The following is a 21,655-nucleotide window of genomic DNA, read 5'->3' on the forward strand; positions in this document are numbered from 1 at the left end:
ATTCTAGACTCTTACTTTCTGGGATTAGTGTTGAATTGGGATGGGGTAGAAGATGGGGAGAGAGATCTAAAAGTAACTCCCCCTTGTAATCCTGATTTCCCCCTCAAATCCCTCTCCCTATCCGCTTTACTTTTCCCAAAGGGACTCCTCTCCTGAGACAAGCTATTTTAATTTCTTAACATTTCTTAACCACTTTTCAGTGGTTACGGCTGAATTCCCCAGGAGTGGATGGGATGGGGTGGGGTGGGGTGGGGACACTTTTTCCTTTGGACGGGTTTGGCAAAGGAGACCTTGGGCTGGCTGGCTGTGAGGCACAAAAGAAATCTTCCTTACAGCGCCACATGCACAGATGTATCGCTGCGCCCCTCTGCGGGCGGGGACCCGGCTTGGCAGATGGCGAGAAGCCGAACTGGGTAGGGATTGTCCATCAAATGGCACTTTCTGGGTGGCGGGGATCTCGCGGCGTCCAGGCGCAAAGAGGAATACAAGGGACCCCCTTTGCTGGCCTAGGCAGTGCCTCCCAGAAGTGAGGGGGTCATGTTGGTTTGGGCGGATAGGTTAAGTTTTTTTTTTTTTTACTTCCCTCTTCAATAAAAGATCCACTACAAGACTTGCGAAGGGGCTGAGAAGGGAGGTGGCCGGGCCCAGAGGGCACCTGCTATGGTTGGCGAGGAGAGCAGGCTGGGAAGCAAGATCTCCGGCACGGTTCAGTTCGGGGGTGCCGGGATTGCTTCTCTGAGGGGTCAGCGCTGCAACTCTGTCGCCTCGGGGCAGCGGTGACAGGCACACGCCCCGCCCTTTCTCCTCCCAAGACCTGCGGGCTTTTGTTATGCAGATGGCGGCAGGAGGCTGTGCCGGAGGAGGAGGGGGTTGGTGGGGAGGAGGAGAGACGGAGAGGGGGGAGGAAAGTACAGCTCGCGCGACCAGCCTCCTCTTCCAACGTCACATTGTGCGAGAGACAAAACCCGGGCGCGCCTGAGCTCACACGCGCACGCACACACAGACGACCCTGTCGCCTCTTCTCTCCTGGCGCTGCCGAGAAAGCCAGCCCTGCCTTCCCTTCCTGGGGCGCGGAGGCTCAGCAAGCTCAGAGCTCAGCCCAGAGACAACACAGAAGGCGAAGAAAGACGGTGGATAAGCCTTCTTTCTCCCCTGCCTGCCCGGGCTGAGGCGCCCCATCCCCCGCCCTGAACCCCGATCTCTCCCACCCCACCCCTCTCGCTTTCACGCGAACTGAGCCCGGAGCCCGGTGTGCCCCCGTTTGGAATCCACGTTTCAGCACTTCGGACAGCGCCCGGGCGCCCCGGGCCCCTTTGGGTTGGCTATGGCGAGCGTTCAGCAAGGCGAGAAGCAGCTTTTTGAGAAGTTCTGGCGAGGAACCTTTAAAGCTGTGGCCACCCCGCGTCCCGAGAGCATCATTGTCGCCAGTATCACGGCCCGCAAGCCGCTGCCAAGGTAATGACCTCCTTCTTAAGAGAGAAGAGACCCTGATGGTCCTTCCTTCTGGCCTGTGTGCCCCAGAGCCCTGAAGGGTGGATGCAGGCGGCTGGGCCAGAGCGCCTGTCTTTTCCCGTCACTACTCGGTATCTCCCGCTGGAACATGGGAACTAATTGCCTGTGTGAGGTGGCGGCTGGTGAGAAGGGACAGGGAGTCTTCAGGGGGAGCAACACTCAATGGTCTGCTGACCTGGCAACTGCTATTTGAGAGATTTTGCTTTCTTAGGGTGGGCAGTGTAGGTGAGATAGGACTTAACTAAGAAACTTTTCTTGGTATCAGAGCCCAGAGGATGGGGGGAGGGGGCGGGCAAAGGAATGGTGGTTCAGGGTGGTCGGGGGGTGTTGTACAAGAAGAGAAAAAGAGGGCTGAACGAGCTCTCAGCAGTGTTCAGAGGTAACGGCACATTTCTATACTCAGCTCAGAAACTAGCGAGCTCTGAACATTCGACAAAAGCCCATATGCTGTTCCCTCAAATACACCCTAAACAGCACCCTCCTCCACGCCTTTCTGGCTGCCACCGTTGCTGAATCCTCTCCTCACCTGCATCCAAAACCAGTACTCTGAGCTCTGGAGTCAGGGGGGAGACTTCCAGGATCATGAAGATGATCTTGGAAGAGTTTTATTTGGTTTTCAAAAAGGATCTGATTGCTTTGAACTCAAGGAGGAGAACAGACCCTTAGATGGTGAAAACAGTGTGATGGGAGGAATAAGGGAAGAAAAGAAAGGCAGAAAGAAGGAGAAGAGGTTGTGGGGTGAAACGGAGAGGAGGTGGGGAAGAACATTCCAAGACCGAGAAAACCCAATCCTTTTCATAAAGCATCCAGTTTAGAGGAGTTTGAGAATGAAAGGAAGACTGTGCCCTCTGTCAGGGAAAATCAAGGCAGTAGGAAAACTCATCTTTTGCTGGTGTTGGATGAGTGGTTTGGTGGGAGAAAAAGAAAGAAGTGGACCAGGGGAGACCACTTGGAGGATTTATTGATCCTGGCTACATTAGAGAGTAGATTGAAAACATGTCTGTGAGAGTGGTTCAGAGAGAATGCCTGTTCTGGCACCACTGGATCTGAACTTTCCAGTGGGTGTGGGGTGGACGACAGGGAATCATATCTAAAGAAGCAAACTCAGACTGGAGAACTTTTCACAGTCTGATAGGAACCTAGCTCATACAGGTCTTTAGAAAAACGGGTACCTCATGTTGGGAATGGGTGGACTAGAGTCCGGATGTGGCAGGCTTCAAGCAGCAGCAGCAGCCAGTATTTGTGGATTGGGGAGGGCGGGGGGACACCTTGTGACACAGTCTGGAGAAAAGGAATCATAGCAGCAAATGCCATCAAAACCTGGTGTTTCTCTGCTTGAAGAAAGGTTCTTTGTAGAGAGTTTTGACATCAGCAGTTTTATCTTCGTGGGTTTCAGCCATCCATTCCACCTTTGGAGTGAACCTATGTTGGCAAATCCATTGCTGTGTTAGCCAAAGAATATGCCCTTGTAGAAGAAACTAAAGACAATTTCATTGAAAACTACAAGTGTGACATTTGGTCCGGAGTCTTCCATATATTTAAGGGATACAGCAAGAGGAGAGGAGATTCCTGGTGGTATTTTAATACAGAAAATACCTAAGTCCACCTGACCTGGCACGTTCACCCTTTCCCTGTCTGTCTGTGACACTGTCATGCCCCTTTCTTAGTCATATTCTCAATCATATGAATTGCCCAAAGTCTCCAAACCCTCATGCTTTCTGTAACAAATCTTAATATCATGCATCTGGTACTCTTATAATAGCCAACCCTCCTCCCCCAGGTATCATTTTTCTCTAGGTATCATTTAATGTCCTGGGTCTCCTTTCCCCTGGAAACCACCCCTGGAGTGAAAGTCTGAGTCATAAGCCCCTAATTTATGTCATGCTGGGAAGGATCCCCTTCAATACTTCTGTAACAGGTGTGGCCTCTCTGTAGGATAGATTTGTTTTATAGCTGTTACTCCTGGTTTGGGGTGGAAAGTGAGTCGGGAGCTTTTGTATCCAAGTCTTCATGGAAGGCTGGGTTTGAGTGGTCTTTTAACAGACTGTCTATAAAACCGGAATCATCCCCATTCTCATTGAAGCCAGCCACATCCAGTGCGGAGGTCAATTTCTACCTCCTTTCTAATGTTGCATGCTTACTTAACAGTGGAAGTACCATGTTTCCAAAGCTGAGTTCTCAGGAAGGAAAGAGACAGAGACACTGGCATAGCATCAGCTGAGCGCCAGTGGCTTCATCTAGAGGCAAGCTAGAGACTTGGTCTCATCAGAAATGTCTTTTAGTTCCATGAGTCAAGCCCAGCACATAGTTAGCAGATCTGTAGGGAGATGGGGGAAGGGGGTGGATGAAAACACCAGACAGTTCTGTTGGTTACATACTTAATATGTGTTTATAGATAAGGGTTACCCTTCATCTGAATGAACTTCCCCAGGATATTTTCAGTGTATCTCTGAGGATAATTTAGTACCAGGATAGAAGCTGATATTCAATTGGTTGATTTCATAGCACTGTGCATACATCATACAATCGCACTCCAAGCAAAACCTCTCCTTACCTCCCCCCTTCCACTCCCCCACCCTCCATGAGGCATACTTGATGAGGCAATAGCTTTATATGTATCAAATTGCAAGCAGATGTCTGACTCAAATGTCAGAACAGTATAGCAGAGTGGGAGGCAGTATATCATAGTGGTTAAGGGCTCAGACTTGAGTTTCAGACAAACCTGGATTCCTGTTCTGGCTCTCCCATTTAGCTGAGTGTCTTAGACAAGTTTCTTTACCTTGCTGAGTCTGTTTTGTCAGCTGGAAAATAGAAATAATAATAGTAGCCATCTCAGACATTGAGTTATGAGGATTGAGTCAGGTAAAACACTTCCCACAGTGTGTGGTACATAGTGATTGCTTAACAGACATTGCTTCTAAAACAAACAGTTCAGAGTTTATAATGGCCAAAGGAAATGAACATTTTCTTTCAGTATGGTGTTCTTCAGGCCTACCTGTTTCTCCCCCAAATAATGTTGGCAGTAAACATTATGGGATTTCAGCTTCTGACAGGCAATGCATTGAGATGGAATTAGCACACAGGGGGTGGGTTGGGAGTGGTCCCATAATTCTCTTCCCTGAGGGAAGATTAGCTGCTTTCTGATATGACTTTTTTAGTTATTGGGTGGAGGGCTGCTGAAGAATCATCTAGATTCTGAATGGATTGGTATAACATCGCACAGAGTATTCTTTTCATTTGTGTAGCAATGAGGCTTCTAAAGAAGCCTCAAACTCCTTGAAAATCACAGTTTGAACCCCTAGTTCCAATATAATTTATTATTCATATCAAGAGTGAAAAGGTTTGCTGTGAGTGGTTATCCAATGGAAGACCTAACAGGCACTACCCCAGAGGAACCAGGACGTATGGTTGCCATAGTGAAGCCTCACCCTATACCAGCTGGAAGACAGTCAGCATGAATCAGTAAGACACTTGGAGAGTAAGAGACCCCTCTTTTGTCTCCACCAAAGAAGTATAGTCATTTTTCCTGACATTAATTCATTCTCTTTGTTAATTATTTGGTCCATAAAAGTTTGCACCCAAAAAGTTTTGGCTCAAAATGGAAAACTTAAGTAGTTGAGGCTAACTCCAACTGTAATAATCGTATCAACGAACAGTAGCTGAGGACTTAATGAATGAGTAAAAAACCCATTTGAAATTAGCGTATCAATTGTTTGTAGATGCAGGAGTGTTTGCAAAGGGCTGGAAAGGCGGCCCTCTTAAACAGCATAAGCAATTCTCTTTACAATTCTTTTGGCACGCTATTAATTTTCTTCGAAAATCCTTTCTATGCAGAATAGTCCAGAAGCAGACTTCAGCCCAGGTCTGTCTAAAGGATCATAAATTCCGAACTATTGGAGATTTTACTGCATAAAGGGAAAGATGGCCAAATTGTAAGGCAGGAAAAATGCCTTTGAACCGTTTAATTCCAGACTCCCCCTTTGTGCCAAGAGATCAGTTAGCACATTTGTGCTGACTCTGTCCTCGGGAGCAGAGTGAGGGGCAGCTGGGAGGTGATTTCCTGACAGCCTGTGGTTAAAAACCAAGGTACCAAGGGTTGTGGAGAATGCTTGCCCTGGCGATGAATGATCGTTTTTCCCTGGAAAGGGAGTGTTATTGTTTGGGTCGAACCTTTCTCCTTCTGAAAGGTGAAATTTGCTGAATGGTGTACAGGGGTCAGTGGGGGTGTGGGGGCGTATTATTTCTGACACGGCTGTTTTCACTTGGCAACTGTGCTGTCTTAGAGACTCGGCCTGCGGTAGATGCTGAATGAAAGTTGGATGCATTAATTGAATGAGTCCACGCGGTCCAAATCCGTATCAGATTCGCTCTCTCCCAGCCCACCCCCACTCCTGACGGGCTGGGGATTCTGATCAATGCAGCCTAAGAGACACACACTCTGCAGATAGATTTGACTCTGACTAGTGTCAGAAGGAAGCTCTCTGGATATAGATGTCTGGCTGGCTGAGTGAGTAGACACGTCGGCTGGTGTGGGTACAGGAGGTTGGACTAAATACCACCTGGAAGTGTTTTCCAGGCCTGTGTGAACCTCTGTTAACTCCATTCCCACTCCAGGCCACCAGAAAAAAAAAAAAAAGAGGGGGAACACCCCTAAAAGCCTAACTCCTCTGATAAGGAAAGAAGCCTGGATCACGCGCCTTCCCACACTGTGAGCACCTCCAGCATGCCGCAGGGGCACAATAAATTTTTAAAAATATCCTTTCTTCCAGAGTGGCTGGATTTACCTTCCTGTGAGGTGGAAAGGCTTTCAGGGGTTTAACAAAACCAGAGTTTCTTAATTGCTCGTTACCAAGACTTATCTGAGATGTGACAGAACAGCTCTGAAGGGGAGAACGTGGAACAGTTAAGAATTTGGGCTCTGAAGGGGCGCCTGGGTGGCTCAGTCAGTTAAGCATCCAACTTCAGCTCAGGTCATGATCTTGCGGTTTGTGAGTTTGAACCCCGCATAGAGCTCTGTGCTGACAGCTCAGAGCCTGGAGCCTGCTCTGGATCCTGTGTCTCCCTCTCTTCTCTGCCCCTCCTCCACTCACACTCTGTCTCTGTCTCTGTCTCTCTCTCTCTCTCTCTCTCTCTCTCTCTCTCTCTCGCATAAATAAACATTGAGAAACAAAAGAGAGTTTGGGCTCTGAAGTCAGATCTGCTCAGGCTGAAATCCTGCTGTGCAATTCGTACCTTTGGAATCTGCTAATCACTTCAGCTCTCTATGCCTCAGTTTGCCCGGCTATGAAAGACTGATCTCATGGGGTCATAGTGAAGGGTGGATGAGATCATATATATAAAGAACATGACACAGTGCCTGGCCAAGACCTCCATTTAACGTGCTCTTGTTACCAAGGCATGAGTTACCTAATGAGATGTCGGGAGAGAGTGCTAAGACCCTCACCACCTGAGCTGGGTGGGCTGCTTGGTGGTGATGGTTGGGATTCCTTGGCCTTACCACTTGACCATCCCAGTGCTCTGTATAAGTTTTTGATGTGGTTTTAGGATTCCCTAAAGAGCCACTGGAGATGTGTAGAGCTGTTTTTAAAACATCTGACAAACCCCAATGGCAAACTAACCAAAACACATGTTTCCTTTCACTACTTTCAGACACTTAATAGCTCCATGACTTTTGGCCAGAACTTGACCTTCTCAATCTTGGTTTCCTCATCCATAAAATGGGGCTAATATTAGCAGCCCCCTCCAATAGCTGTTGAGAATATTGACTGGGCTAATTTATGGAAAGTGTTGTTTGGCACACAGTAAGGGCTCCATCAATGTTAGCTCTTACCATTAGTAATGAATTGCAGTTTTTATTATTACTATGCGCCAGGCCCATCAAGGAGGAACAGATGAATGAAAGGCAGTCTCTCCCTTGGAGGGCCTCAGAGTTTAGCAGCAAAGGTGGGCACAGACACCAGTATATATGACATGAGGCAGATTGTCTTAAGTACTGTAATATAGGTAGCAATAAAGAAAAGGAGATGTGGCAAACCAGAGGAAGGAGGCACCCTCCTTGAGGCATGAAGTCTTTTGCTGATAGTCACACAGTTAGCCTTTGTTGTCTGACCTGTGAAATGGGAATGATTCTTTTATATTGTCAATTTTACCTACAAATGCAAGGAACATCAGAATGATTCAGGTATTTGTCGCTAGTAGAGTCTCAAAAAAGATCTCCTCCCCGCCCCCCCCAGAAGAAAAAGCAATTTACACTTTCTGGAGGGGACATTATCTGTTGTGGGGGAGGGGGTCATAGTGAGTGCTATTAAAGGAGGATTGTGGAAAGGAACTGCCCTTATATAAAATTTCCAACTCCTCTGTCATTGGCTCAAGCATGCAGACTCTGGTGTGGGCCATTAGGTTTCTTGTCCTTCATGGTCTAGCTCTGGCTGAAACAAAATCCAGTCTGCATTCCTTGAGCAGCCACCAATGGTGGGGGGATTGGAGTGAGCCCATACATGTTAAAGAGAAAATAACCCAGAGGGAATGAATCACCAAAGTGAAGAGGCCACATGTGGCTAAAAAATAAAGTTATGCTTCCATTAATTGGACACTTTTATTGAGCTCCTACTTGATATAGCTGTGAACAACACCAGTCCCTGCTGTCATGAGGGAGAAAGGTAATAAATGAAGAAACAAACAAACAAACAAATCATATAAGGTCAGGTTGCAATGAGTGCTATAAAGAAGAATAAAGCAGGGGAACGGGACAGCAGGTGAGGATGGGGCTGCTTTGTTGGATGGAGTGGTCCAGGGGCCTGGATGCAAGGAGGGAGCAAGCCATGAGGATAACTGAGGGAAAAGTGTTTGAGACAGAGGGAGCACCAAGTGCAAAGGCCCTGAGTTGGAAGCATGCTTGGTGTATTTAAAGATAGCAAGGAAGTCAGTGTGGCTGGAGCAGAGTGAGTGACGGGAAGACTAACAGGGATGACTCCCTAGATGCAGGCAGGAAACATATCAAGCAATTAACATTGTAAGCCAGTTAAGGACTTCCCAGACCCTCAGCTTCTAGACTGGGAGCAGGAAGAGGGTAACAGGGGTGCTCCTGCCCTCTACCTCGGGGTCCTGGGTCTGATCTGCTTCTCTTGGCTCCTCTCACTGACTCGAATGCAGCCAGGATGACTTTGAATAGCAGTGTTAGAAGCTTAGCTGGGCCCCTGCATGTGTTATGGACAAGCATGAAATTTACAATCTCTCTGATTGTGATCAATCAGATTAGGAAATTGAAAAACACACTGTTTAGACTTCCAAATAGCAGTGGCAAATCTTGTTCCCATGACGGTGAGGGTTCGGTCTATCTCTCATATCCATGCGTGCAAATTTAGACTATCCCTCTCACCCAGCCGCCCCCCTTCACTGCACACCTTTGAAGCTACAGTCTGCTTACTCTCAGTCTCTCCCTCTCTCTCCCTCTTCCCCCCCCCCCCCCATCTTCATTTGAGATTTTGCTGAGGGAGCTCCCATATGTCACAGCCTGTGTGCGGAGCTCCGTGAAATAAAACACAGAATTAAGATGTCATAGAGACAAAGCCAAACCAAATACAGGAACAATGCCGAACCCTAAAACAGTCATTAAGTAATTCACATCTACATGTGTCTGTTCAAAACAAATATTAAGATCCTCTGGACGCAAATGTTTCTCATCAGGAGAATCCCCTCGTCGCCGGATTCCCTGGGCTTACATCCCACTGACAGCTTCGCTGAGCAGAAACACCAGTGGATCACTGTTCTCTGGCTTCATTAAAAGTTGAGCTTATGCAAGTGAGCTGGAATTTTACAAGACAGTCACCACTCCTGCGGGAAGAGAGGTGCCATCTGGGCCTGAAGTGTGTATTCCTGGTGTGTGTGTGCACACTCACTCATGGGAGAAAGTGTGTTTTGGGCTCCTTATGGCATCATGGGCCCAGCCCTGTGCTAAGCAAGCATGTTTGCTCTGTTAGCTAATTCTGTCTTCACAGTAACTCTGGGAGAGATGTATTTTTAAGACTGTCTTAGAGATGAGGAAACCGAGGCTCAGAGAGTGGCAGTGACCTGCTCAAGGATGAATGGCTGGTAAGAGTCAGAATTGGGATAAGAACCTAGAGCTCTTGATAGATGTGTGTGTAGTCCAATACACTTTGCAGAGGAGGAAAAACAGGCCAGGGAGGCAGTGAAGGTGTGTCTTGTTCAAGGTCATACAGTTTGTTAAGAGGTGAACCTAGGATCTGAACTCGGGTCTGCCTGATTACAACTACGTTCTTCTCTACCTGCTGTACATCCTGTCACTGTGGTTTGGCTTTTAAGGTTGTGGGTGTTTTTGTTTCATCTTGCTCATCTTGTTTTATGTCCAGTCGGCCTAGGCAATAGCTACCGTTACAATCCCAACTCACGCCACTCTCTAGAACACTGCCTTTCCCTCCTTACCCATTCTCCACATCAAGCCAGAAGAACCTCTTTGAAAAGCAAGTCAGACCATATATACCCCCTCCACCCATCTAAAGCCCTCATCACTGACCCTTGGTTTGCAGAATACAGAGCTGATCCCCTGCTAAGGCCTAAATATTCTCCATGGTCTAGCTTCTGCCCACCTCCCCAAGATTGTTTCCGAAATGCTTACCCTCATTCCTTCTGTTCGGCCATATCCCTCTCTTTTGAGTCATCCAAATTTCCCATGCCCTTTCTACCACAGGGCCTTTGCACATGATGCCAGGAAAGCCCCCCCCCCTCCCCTGGTGGCTAATTTATATCTACCGCATTTTCTGATCTCAGCTCAAATGCCATTTCCTCAGGGATTCCTTCCACAATGCTGTCTGAGTTACAGACTTTCTTATCATCCCAGTACCTCTCGTGATTCTCAACATGCCTGTAATTTTATATTGATTTGTGAGATCATTGTTAAAGTGTACCTCTCCTAAGAGACTGAAAGCATCATGGGGACAGGGACTACGTCTGTGTGCTCATTGGTGATCTCTCTCATCTGATACAGGGCAGGAGGCTAAGCAAGTGTTTGTTGAATGCATGAATTATAACACTTTCCCCTCATCAAGTCACTTTCACACCTAATAGTCAAGCATATGGAATTGCCAGTATTAAAAAACAGCAATATTAATTCCTTTGATTTGCAAGAGAAACATTGGAACTGCTGAGGACAGGACCACGTCTGTCTCTTTCCTGGCTGTATCTCAGCACCTAGGACAGTGGTCCACAGTTGAGGATCTTTGTTGAATGAACAAATAATGAGGACGTGCAGGAATAAACACATGGTACTGAAGGGGAAACCCAGAAACTTACAGAGGTATGGCATCAGAATTAAAAAAAAAATGTTTAACATTTATTTAGTTTTTTGTTTTTTTTTTAATTTTTTTTTCAACGTTTATTTACTTTTGGGACAGAGAGAGACAGAGCATGAACGGGGGAGGGGCAGAGAGAGAGGGAGACACAGAATCGGAAACAGGCTCCAGGCTCTGAGCCATCAGCTCAGAGCCCGACGCGGGGCTCGAACTCACGGACCGCGAGATCGTGACCTGGCTGAAATCGGACGCCCAACCGACTGCGCCACCCAGGCGCCCCAACATTTATTTAGTTTTGAGAGACAGCGTGAGTGGGGGAGGGGCAGAGAGAGAGGGAGACACAGAATATGAAGCAGGCTCCAGGCTCTGAGCTGTCAGTGCAGAGCCCAATGCAGGGCTCGAACCCACGAACCATGAGATCATGACCTGAGTTGAAGCTGGCTGCATAACTGACTGAGCCACCCAGGAGTCCCCAGCATCAGAATTTTAGAGCTAAAGAGACTTTCAAGATCATCCAATCTCCTCCATGAGGAGGTCTGAGGGCTATGTTTTATACTATGTGTAATGTATTGGAACTACAGTGTGCATGTATGTCTTACTGAGATCGATGTAAGATCAAAAGATCTTTAGGAACAGGGTGCCTGGGTGGCTCAGTTGGTTAAGCGTCTGACTCTGGTTTCAGCTCAGATCGTGATCTCACCATTTGTGGGTTGAAGCCCTGCATCCAGCTTTGTGCTGGCAGCACGGAGCTTGCTTGGGATTCTCTGTCTCCCTCTCTCTGTCCCTGTCTGCCTCTCCCCCACTGGCACTGTCTCTTGTCACTCTCAAAATAAATAAATAAACTTTTTTTTAAGTGCTTAAAAAAAAGATCTTTAGGACTCACTGCTCTAATTCAGATCTTCATTTTGCAGATGGGGGACTGAGACCCACAAAGGGAGAAGGATTTGCCCAAGTTTCATAGCCTGAGTCAGCCTGGGTGAGCTCTGGGTTCAGTGAAGTGGTGTTTGCCCAATGTCGTGTTTGTGTTTGAACTTCCCTGCTGTGATCAGGTGACCAGACACTGCTCTCTCTTGTCACCCTATCCCCTACTGTGAGATAAGGCATCCTGCCCCATAAAGACCTCCTGTGGCATATGCTGCCTGAAGCCTGGTCTGGGAATCCTGATGAGATGTCCATCTGTACCCATCCTGTGCCTAACAGAGCAGGTGAGCAGCTCTGGCTGTTTCTGGGATCATGTTTCAGAGCTTCCAGCTGATAAGGAGGATTTTGTTTGGCCAGCTTCCCTTGCACAGCCAGGTGGCAGGTGATTCTGGGGCTCAGCCCACTCCCATAAGGGGTAGGTGTCTGTGCAGTGGTGCAGGATGGGCTCAGGGCCACTATTCACCATGTGGAGAGTTGTTTCCAGCAGGAACCCACCATCATAACAGCACCTTCTATTGGTCAGCTCCTTCCAAACCAGTGTCGCGTTGCTGCAGCATTCAGCCTGCAGTCAGGATGGGAGGGCCAGAGGGCATCTTTGAGGAACTCAAAGATGGGGAAGCTGAGGCACAGAAAGAGCAAAGGAAGCTTCACGGAGCATCAGAAGGTGACTTGCGCAGTTATAGCTGAGATATGGGCCACTTGACGCCCAATCCTAAGCTATCAGAGTGCTCAGAGTTCCTTGGGGAAGAAGGCAGAAAAATGAGTTTATTCCCATTTTACAAATAGGATGAGTGAGGCTCAGAGATGTGAAATGACTTGTCTGAAGTCATATGAAATAAAGCTGCATCATCATTGTTCATTCTCATTTGGCCCTCACAACAGTAAGTTCCAGTTTTGTGTCCATTTTGCAAATGAATAACTGAGGCTCAAGGTCTCCAGGAACAAACCCCGGGTCTCTTGACTCCAGGTTCAGGGTCTCCATCCCACCGTGGGACAATATCTCCGACCCCACGAGCTTGTGCACTGAGAATGGATCCAAATTCATTCCTATCAGAAACAAAGAATCGTGATTGCCAGGATCCCTTTTTTAACTTATGCAAAGGATTTTATATCTCCCTTCTGATTGTTCATTCATACCTCCATCCAGCAGAGAACTTCTACTCAGGCAAAGCATAATAATGAATAAAATTTTCTCTTACTCTCAAGTTGTTTACCTGTCTATAAATGTATAAAAAAAGACATGTCTATAAATAACAAGCAGTTAGCAGGCAGGGCAAGAGTTAATGTCATCAAAAAGTGAATCAAAGTCCAAACAGGTAAAGCGACTTGCCCAAGATCATACAAGTTAGCTGTGATGCCGTGCAATTTTAGATCTCTCCTATTCAATAAACCAAAATCTATGCTAGGCAGTTTGTAGATATTATTTCACTTTATCCTCATGCCAACCCTATGCAGTAGATACCGTTGTCCCCATTTTGTAGGTGGTAGATGTGAGGTTCAGAGGATGTAAGCAATTTGGCCAGGGCTCTCACCTTGTGGGGGTCTGAGTTAGAATTACAGCCCAGATGTACTGCTCCAGACTTCTCTCTTACCCAACATTTTCTTCCCCAGAGGCGAGATATGGAGCACAAAATGTCACTTGTGAGACCTAGCTATTCTCCTGCTTTTAAGGTTCTAGATGATCACGCTGGTGGAGGCTTACTCCAAGACTGGGCTCAGGCAGAAGGGCATGGGCCTGTCCAGCAGTGACACTGACCTCACGGGGGTGGATGAGGGCTTGCCCCAGGGTATTGATGGTTCCCTCCCACACTGGGCAATCACTCAGAAGGAGAATCAGCCAGTGGGAAGTGCCTTTCACGGTAGAAGTGCTCTTCCCAGCAAGAGGATTATTGAACCATCCCTGAAGAGGGATAACCCTTTAAGACAAGGAGACAAGAGATATTGATAGTTAACCATGTGTTTTCTTGACCAGAACTAAACTCAGAGACGGCAGTGAAGAGGACCACAAGCTGAATCATTGGTGTTGAGGAAGAGGGTGGGATAATAGATATTTGTTAAGCACCAGGATTTCCTACTTCCTTGCGCTAACTTGGAGGGTGATTAAAAATAGCCTTCCTTACATTATAAGTGAGAACACAGGTCCAGAAAGGTTATTTTACTTGTCCAAGTTTGCCCGGTTTGGCAGAGCTCGGACTATTGGCCATCGGTTCACACGTTACCATGGAGACATCCATCATTCCTGCCTGCATGGCACCTTTCTGTTCTTGTGGGTTCCCCCACCTTCATTCTCTCTCCTCTCCCTAGCCTGGAGGCAGTCTCTTTCTACTCTGGAGAAATCTTTCTTCCCTTTGTGTTTCTTCAAGACTCTCTCCTAAGTCCATAAATCCCCCTTCCTCTACAGGCTTTGACTTTTTCAAAAAGAAAAAGCTAAAAACACTCTCATATTCTTCCTGTTTTCAACCCATGATGTGCTTAAATGGTTAAAAAATAAAAAAAAGAAAATACAGGGAGAAAAAAGCCACACAGGTCAGTATCTCAAAATATTATCCCATTTCATATCTCCTTAAATCCCTTAAGCTTTTGAGATGGTAATGTTATTATCTCTAATTAATAAGAGAGGAAGCTAAAGTTCAGGAGGATTGTGTGACTTCTCCAAGGTAACACTTAGATCCAGGATTCAAACCCAAGCTTGTAAGGCTCCAGTAGTCAAGATTTTAACCACCATGTCCCACTAATGCACTACTTGTGAGAAAAAAAAAAAAATCAAAATTGGCCGGAAACAAGGAGTGACTTCCCGAAGATCCTTCAGCAAGTCAGCAGAACGGGAACCCAGTTTGCTGATTACAGGCACATCAATGAGTACTGACATTTAATGGGCATCCCCTGCGTGCATCTGACCTATGCTCCCATCCTCCAGTCTCTAAGGAGGTTATACTCAACTGAGCCCTAGAATAAAGTTCAGAGAGGAAAAAGACATTCCTTAGAGTGTCAACCAAACTATAGACCTATGTACCTGAGTGGGTAAGGACAGGATGGTGAAAAAATGTTTCATAGAAAGTGTCAACAGCTTCAGCTTCAACTAATTGGTAGTAGTTGCCTGAAGCACTGTGTTAAGATGACTTCTGGGGCTGAATCAGTAGCAAAGAGTGTTTTGATTGATTAGTGATGTCTGTCATTAGTGCAGGAAAGGGAGGTGACAGTATGCATGCCATATATTTATCTTTCCCAGGATGGGAATGCTACAGTTCTTGGAAGGAGCAGATCAAGTACCAACCATTGAATACTTACTCTGCTGCCATGCTTTTTACATTCATTGTTTCAATGACTGTTGATCTCAGGACACCCTCTCTCCCCCATTTTACAAATGAGAAAACAGAACCTCAGAAAGATGAAGTCACTTTCCCAAGGCTAAAGAAGCTAGTCAGTGGTTAACCAGCTCTGATAACTACTGGTAAATACATAAGCTATTAGAGTGATGAATAGACTATCAATAGGTGAGCAATCCCAGAACTTGTTAATTAGTGTGTAAATGTATATATTTGACCAGAGGGCTTTGTCTTGTTTATCTCCATACACTCAGTAGCTAGCACAGGGCCCAGGACACCCAACATGTTGGACAGCCAGCACCCAATGCATAGTTACTTAGAACTACGGACAGGCACTGTGCTAGACACCCTTAAAGGGGTGGTTCAGAGAGTAAAGAGATTTGGCTATGCATATATTGACAGGGAAGACAGGATCAAGGGCCAGCCTGCCCACTGCTGATTCTCAAGATGCCAAGCTAAGCGGACACATTTCATGATCTCCTCAGGCAAGTCAGGGAGCTGAAGCAGGACAAGGGGGAGGAAACGGGTGTCCTGCACCAAGGGAGCTATTTCTGGCTTTGTGTTCTGCCAGCAGGATGCTGGGAGGCTGTAGGAGCCGGATCTGCTGCTGGGGCTTACTCAGAGTCAGGACAATGCCAGCTTCGTCTTGCCTGGAACACCTGAATGCCATGTAAGAGGGGGACGGCAGTGGGGAGGGTTGGCTCCTTATGGAACCCAATCTTCTTCTGCCACATCTTCTCCCAGCTGTGTCCAGCCTCTGTCAAGTTTGGGGGTGATTTATCTTATCTGCAGAGTTGGCATATTACATTTTTAAAGAGTTTCAAATTATGAAGCATTATGAGATGAGTAGAATGATTTTTTTTTCTGTTTCACAGATGAGAAAACTAAGACTAATCGAGTTATTTATAACAGCAGTAACAACTACAACAGTATAAGTCAGACATTATGCTAAGCATTTCATACATGGTAACTCATTAAAGCTTCACAATATTGAGCTTTATTCCCTGTGAGACAGGGAATATTGTCTCTGTTTTGCAGATGGGGAAACTGAGGTCCAAAGAGGTTAAGACTTCATTAGGCTCAAGTCCCACCTGATTCCAGAGCCCATGTGGCTTAATCTCCGTGCTGTACTGCCTCCTTGTCAAGCAACTAATTCACTTATTAATTAAGAATTTGCATTTATGTAGTGTTTTATGTTTTCTGCATACTTTATGTATATTTGTGTGTTTGAGTTGTACTGTGGTTGAACTCTCATACTATAAAGGTAGATGGAAGAGGTATTCTTTTTTGCTTCGCATCCTTTGACACATCAGAAATGGTGCCCTGAGTTGAAAAGATGCTTCTACTCTGCTCTGTACCGTGATTTGTACGGCCCATTTGATATACATGATACCTTGAATAGTACAGCAACGTAATCTCTGCACTGTACTGTGTTTCTCTTCCCCAAGCCTCAATTTTGTTATCTCTAAAATGGGAGAGAGAACCTTCTTCCAAGGTTACTGTGAGCATTGGAGACGATAAACTAGAAAGAAGAGCCTAATATACCTGATACATCAAAGAAGCACCCAGTTATATACTGTGGAGTCTGCCATTTTATAGGAGTGAGCAACTACTTCCCTTGCTGCTTCTCTTTAAAGATGGGGATGAACAATTATGAGGTGACTGGCTGGAGTTAGCCTGATCATCTGTAACTGAGAAGTTGCACCAAGTTTATTCTTAGCATCCTCTTCTCTCCCCTGTGATCCCCTGATCACCTGAAAGGAAGGGACTCGGGCCCAGGAGCCATGAAATCTCTGATATGTTTAACCCCAGTGGATGGATGCAGCATTTCCAGTGATGGGTCCTGTGTTCAAGACCTTGGTGGTGTTGGTTTCCACCTGAACAGTGCCAGGCCAGAGCTTTAGTCAGGATTGGGTTAAACTGTTTCTAGGTGCAAGAGGCACCTCTGGAAAAGTACAGGCAAAAAGAACACAGAAAATGTATTTACCATTGGAACATAGATTTTGTGATTACAAGTCATCTAGCCACGCACAGCCCTATCCTCGGGCTGTAATTATGCTTGTTCTGAGGTTTCTCAAGAAAGCTAGAGATGGAGGCATTTCAGCAGAGCCTAACCTAAGTGAAACCTTAGTGCTATCTTGAGTCATTGGGTTGTTTGACCATTGGAACCTGGGAATCAGTGCCACTGGAGAGATGAGGACTTCCACTCCTCCCTTTCTTTCTTATGAATCACTCAGACCACTGCAATCAATTCCTAGCACTCCTTTCTCCAAGAAACATATTCTCTGACCCTGTCTGCTGGCTGCTGATACCATTTGGCCTCAAAAAATAAGCAGAATAGATATCACCTTGGATGCTGCAAGGTCATTAAATGAGGAAAATGTAGTCAGGGTAGGCAAGAATGACAGCTATAACAGATAAAGCTTGGGATCTCAGTGGCTTAATATGATCCAATCATGTCCTGCTCATATCTCCGTCCTATATGGGTTGAAGAAGGGTTTTTCTTCATGTAGCCATACAGGGACCCATTTCCATGGCATGGCTTCAAGTTTCTATGGCATGATCCAAATGAAAGATGAGGAAAATGAACCAAGGTGGAGAGATCCCACTTGCTCTTAACTGCTTCAACCTGGAAGTAACCCAGCACTTTCATTTACATTTCATTGGTGGAAGCTAGTCACAAGATCCCATCTAGGTGCCGAGACAACTGGGACGTGTAATCTAGTAACATGGCTGGGTGGAAAGGGAAGGGAGTTTGGTACCATCCTCTCTCATAATGGGAGTTGCCTGACATTCCTGAAATCACATACCAGTGTGAGCATCTGAGGTCTGCCCGGTAAGTTTTTTCTCCCTATGAGAAGAGGGAAAGAAAAATAAGTTACTGTCCATTGAGCATTTACTACGACTCAGGTACTGTGCTAAACTCTTCACAGGCATTAGCATGTTTAATGTACATATTTTTTTTCAAGTATATGCTGTTGTTCCCATTTTACAGACAAAGGGAGTCCCAAAGAAAGGAAGAGAATGATTAAAATCACACAGCTAGAAACCTCTGGTGCCAGGATTTGAAGATAGATCTTAACCATTTGACCACACTGCCCACATGAAGTGCAGCTTTCCAGATGTTTGGGGGAGGATAAAACATGGTGACAGACAAAGCATTTAGCCAGTGCATGGGCCACCATTACTGTTTATTTAACACTGGTTACAAAAAAGAAAACAAGAGAAGAACTTAGCCTCTAGAAAGTTCCTTTTTGATCTTTGGGAAGTAATCTCCCCTGATTGTTTTTTCTTTGCAAAACCATTTATTCACTTGAACATTCAGTAACTTATTTATTCAGTGTGTTTTATGTGACAGGCCTGGTGCTGGATGCTTGGGAAGTACCGATGAACTAGACACAGTCTCTTCTCTCAAGGAGGAGAGGTAGGGTATCGGATGGATTCATTCTCCCCAAATTCTTAGAGATTATGAGAAAGGACACCAACGTTGCCAGAAACTTGGGTTCTGATTGGCCGTTGGGATGGGATAGAAACCCAATTGACTGGAAGGGTCTCTTTCCCATTCATGGGACAAACCAAGTAAGAAGGCAGATATAAAGGACTGTATTATTTAGGTCTTTCCAGAACGTTTTCCTTTTCTTGATAGTGACAGTACCTTACTTCCATACCATTCAGGGCCACAATAGACACAATTATATTTCTCAATTACCATAGACACTCTATTGACATAGAGCTAGCATATGATACTAGGAGAGCCAGTCTCAACCTTTCTCTGGGATCAAGTGCAAGGGAGGGGCTCTCATTGGACTCAGGTGGTGAGAAAGGCCAAGCTAGATAGCAGTAGTAATAGTAACACCTAGCATTTATTGAGTTTTTACCCCAATGCCAGGCACCATGCTAAGCATTATATGTGAACTATGTTGCTTAATCCTCACAACCACCCTATAAGGTGGGTACTTTTTCATCATTCTCATTTTACCATTGAGAAACCTGGAGCTCAGAGAAGTGATAGCACTGATTCAAGGTCACACATTTAGTAAGAAATAAAACAGGGATTTGAACCCCAGACCCTGTGCTCATAGGCACTCTACAATATTGCTGTATTATGTCTGTATAGTTATATCTGGGTCCTAGGGAAGAAAGGTATGTGAGAAAGCTCTGTTAGCCTTGGGGTACAGCCTGATCAAGGACCAGGGGTGAGTGGATTGAACTCATTCACTTGGGCTACACTCCTCTGCCTCCCCTTATTCCCCAAGAACTGTGTCATCCGATCAAACCCCCAAACTGCAGGGCTCTTTACCCTCATTGTCTCTAGCCTGCCTGAGCCCTGGTCCCCAGGGTTCTGTGACATCCTTGAATTCCTGATGCTCTCGGGGACATGCTGCAAAAGATTGAAGTCAGCAATTGTGTAGATCGCTGACTGTCAAAAATGAGGGCAATTTTATATATTTTTTCAGTTCCTATTTCTTCTACTTGCTTTCCCTCAAGGGTTTGAGATTGTTAAGCAGGTGAGCTGGTAAAGGTTACAAGGGGAGGTCACCAACTAAAAGTGAGATATCTCCAATGGATGGATATCCAGACATAGCTAAGATACCACTCCCAGCACGGCCCCAAAAGGAAGTCCTTTTAATGGGCAGTGTTAAGATTGGAGGGACACAGGAAGGTCCCTGTCCTCTCATATCTCAGTGGGATCTTTGGACCTGTCAACCACACACCACAAAGTCTTCCTAAGCAAACCATCATAGAGAAAATGCTGAATTATCTTTGTATTCTCTCTAGGGATGACAATATTACAAAATTGTCATATGAAGAGGCGATCAGAATATACAGCCAAAAATTCTAGGGAATAAAGTATGATAGATGTGTTTCAGAATGTTAATCAAAAAAAAAAAGTGCTATACTCTGGATTTGGCATGTTGGTAGGTTTTCCTGGCTTTTAACTTTTTATCATGTGTTACCTTCTCATTCTAAATAAATATTCACATAAGGACCTAACTTCATTTTTGAGATTTCATACTCTTTTTCTTTAAAAAACGGCTCCCAAACTGTGTAAGCTTCAGGCCTCACACACTTGGTTATGCTCCTGGTTCAAAGATTCCAAAACCATAGGATTCTGTCTTGTTGTTGTTGTTGTTGTTGTTGTTGTTAAGTTTATCTATTTATTTTGAGAGAGAGAGAGAGGAGGGTGGAGGGACAGAAAATCCCAAGCAGGATCCACGCTGTCCGTGCAAAGCCTGATGCAGGGGCTTGAACTCACCAAGCATGAAATCATGACCTGAGCCAAAATCAAGAGTTGGATACTTAACCCACTGAGCCACCCGGACACTCCTAGGATATTGTGGTTTTTATGCCACATGGATCCAGCGTTTGTCATCAGCTGAGCCCTTTGGGGTTATTCCTACCCTCTAGGAGACAGTGTCCATTAGGACCTTTGGTTCCTAGACCTCACAGTCCTAGAAGTTCCCCCTTTGTGCCCCAAATATTTGTGAACCAGGACGGTGAATGCCAAGGGGTTCAGCAAAGCCCTGCAGTGTCGATGGCATCTGCTTCTCAATGGAGGAGGGGCAAATGAGGCAGAGAGCTCTCCGAGGAGGCCTGCTTTCCACTGGAGTTCTACATTCATTGGGGTTTTTCTATTTTCCATCCCACGCTGACAGATCGAGTGAGAGAACTAGGTAGGTCAGAGTGAGGAGAGGCTCCAGCCCCAAGCAAATAGGCCGGAGTGTGGCAGCCTACTCAACAAGTCGGCCAAGAGCCAGGACTCAAACCCAGGGAAGAGACCAGCTTTCCTGCATGCTCTGCTCCCCCAGATGCAGAGAAGGCTCTTTGCTTCCTGCTGGGGAAGAAGTGGAGACAGTTTCCAGAGCCTGGAAAATAAGTATGTCCCAGATGCCACCAAGCCACAGGCTCTGCTTCAGGAGCTATTTTCCCTTGTTCTGTTGGCAATACCCCAGGCTTCCTCCTCCATTATGATTTCACTATAGTTTGGGGGCACCCAACTGGTTTCCCCAGAGAAGATGGAAAAAAAAAAAAAAAAAAAACACCGCTAAGCCATATCACAGTCCCCGTGGCTGCAGATTCCAGTGTCTACAGTTGCACAAAAGCCTAATTTGAAATAAACAGAATGAAAGTTGTACAACAGGCTTGGTCCTGGGTATAGACTCCCCAAGCCCTAGCTGACTGTGGGGGAGAGGGGAAGGACATGGGGGGACCTTTCCCCCTTCTGAAGTTCTCCACACGAAGTTCTAGGAGTGGGGGGGGGGGGGGGCTGGTGGTTAACCGTTTCCTAGCCTGAGCCTAGAGAGGCTGGATCCTAATCTCTCAAAGCTGAATGGGCTCCATTTTGCAGATGGAGAAACAGAAACTCAGGAGCCCTTCTGAGATGTTAAGTGGAATTGTCCCCAAGGAGATTGTAATATGGCAGTTGCCAACCTTGGCCGCACGGTGGTATCCCCTGGGGATCTTTACAAAATACGGATGCCTGGACCCCACATCCAGACATTCTGATTTAATTGATTTGAGGTGATATCTGAGCATCAGGAGTTTTTAAATGCTCTTTAGGGTATTCTAATGAGCAATGATGATTGT

General features: G+C 46.0%; 1 protein-coding gene across 1 annotated transcript in view; it reads left to right on the top strand.

Moving 5' to 3' along the window:
• The first annotated feature begins 913 nt into the window (after positions 1 to 913).
• The window catches only part of SRRM4 (serine/arginine repetitive matrix 4), a 151,521-nt gene continuing 130,779 nt past the window's right edge, over positions 914 to 21,655 (top strand). Inside the window, exon 1 of the mRNA XM_043557725.1 lies at positions 914 to 1,455. Within this exon, the coding sequence (XP_043413660.1) occupies positions 1,325 to 1,455 (131 nt within the window). The 5' untranslated portion in view covers positions 914 to 1,324. The remainder of the gene's footprint in view (positions 1,456 to 21,655) is intronic.

Source organism: Prionailurus bengalensis, chromosome D3 (assembly GCF_016509475.1).
Source record: "Prionailurus bengalensis isolate Pbe53 chromosome D3, Fcat_Pben_1.1_paternal_pri, whole genome shotgun sequence".
Taxonomy (NCBI): domain Eukaryota; kingdom Metazoa; phylum Chordata; class Mammalia; order Carnivora; family Felidae; genus Prionailurus; species Prionailurus bengalensis.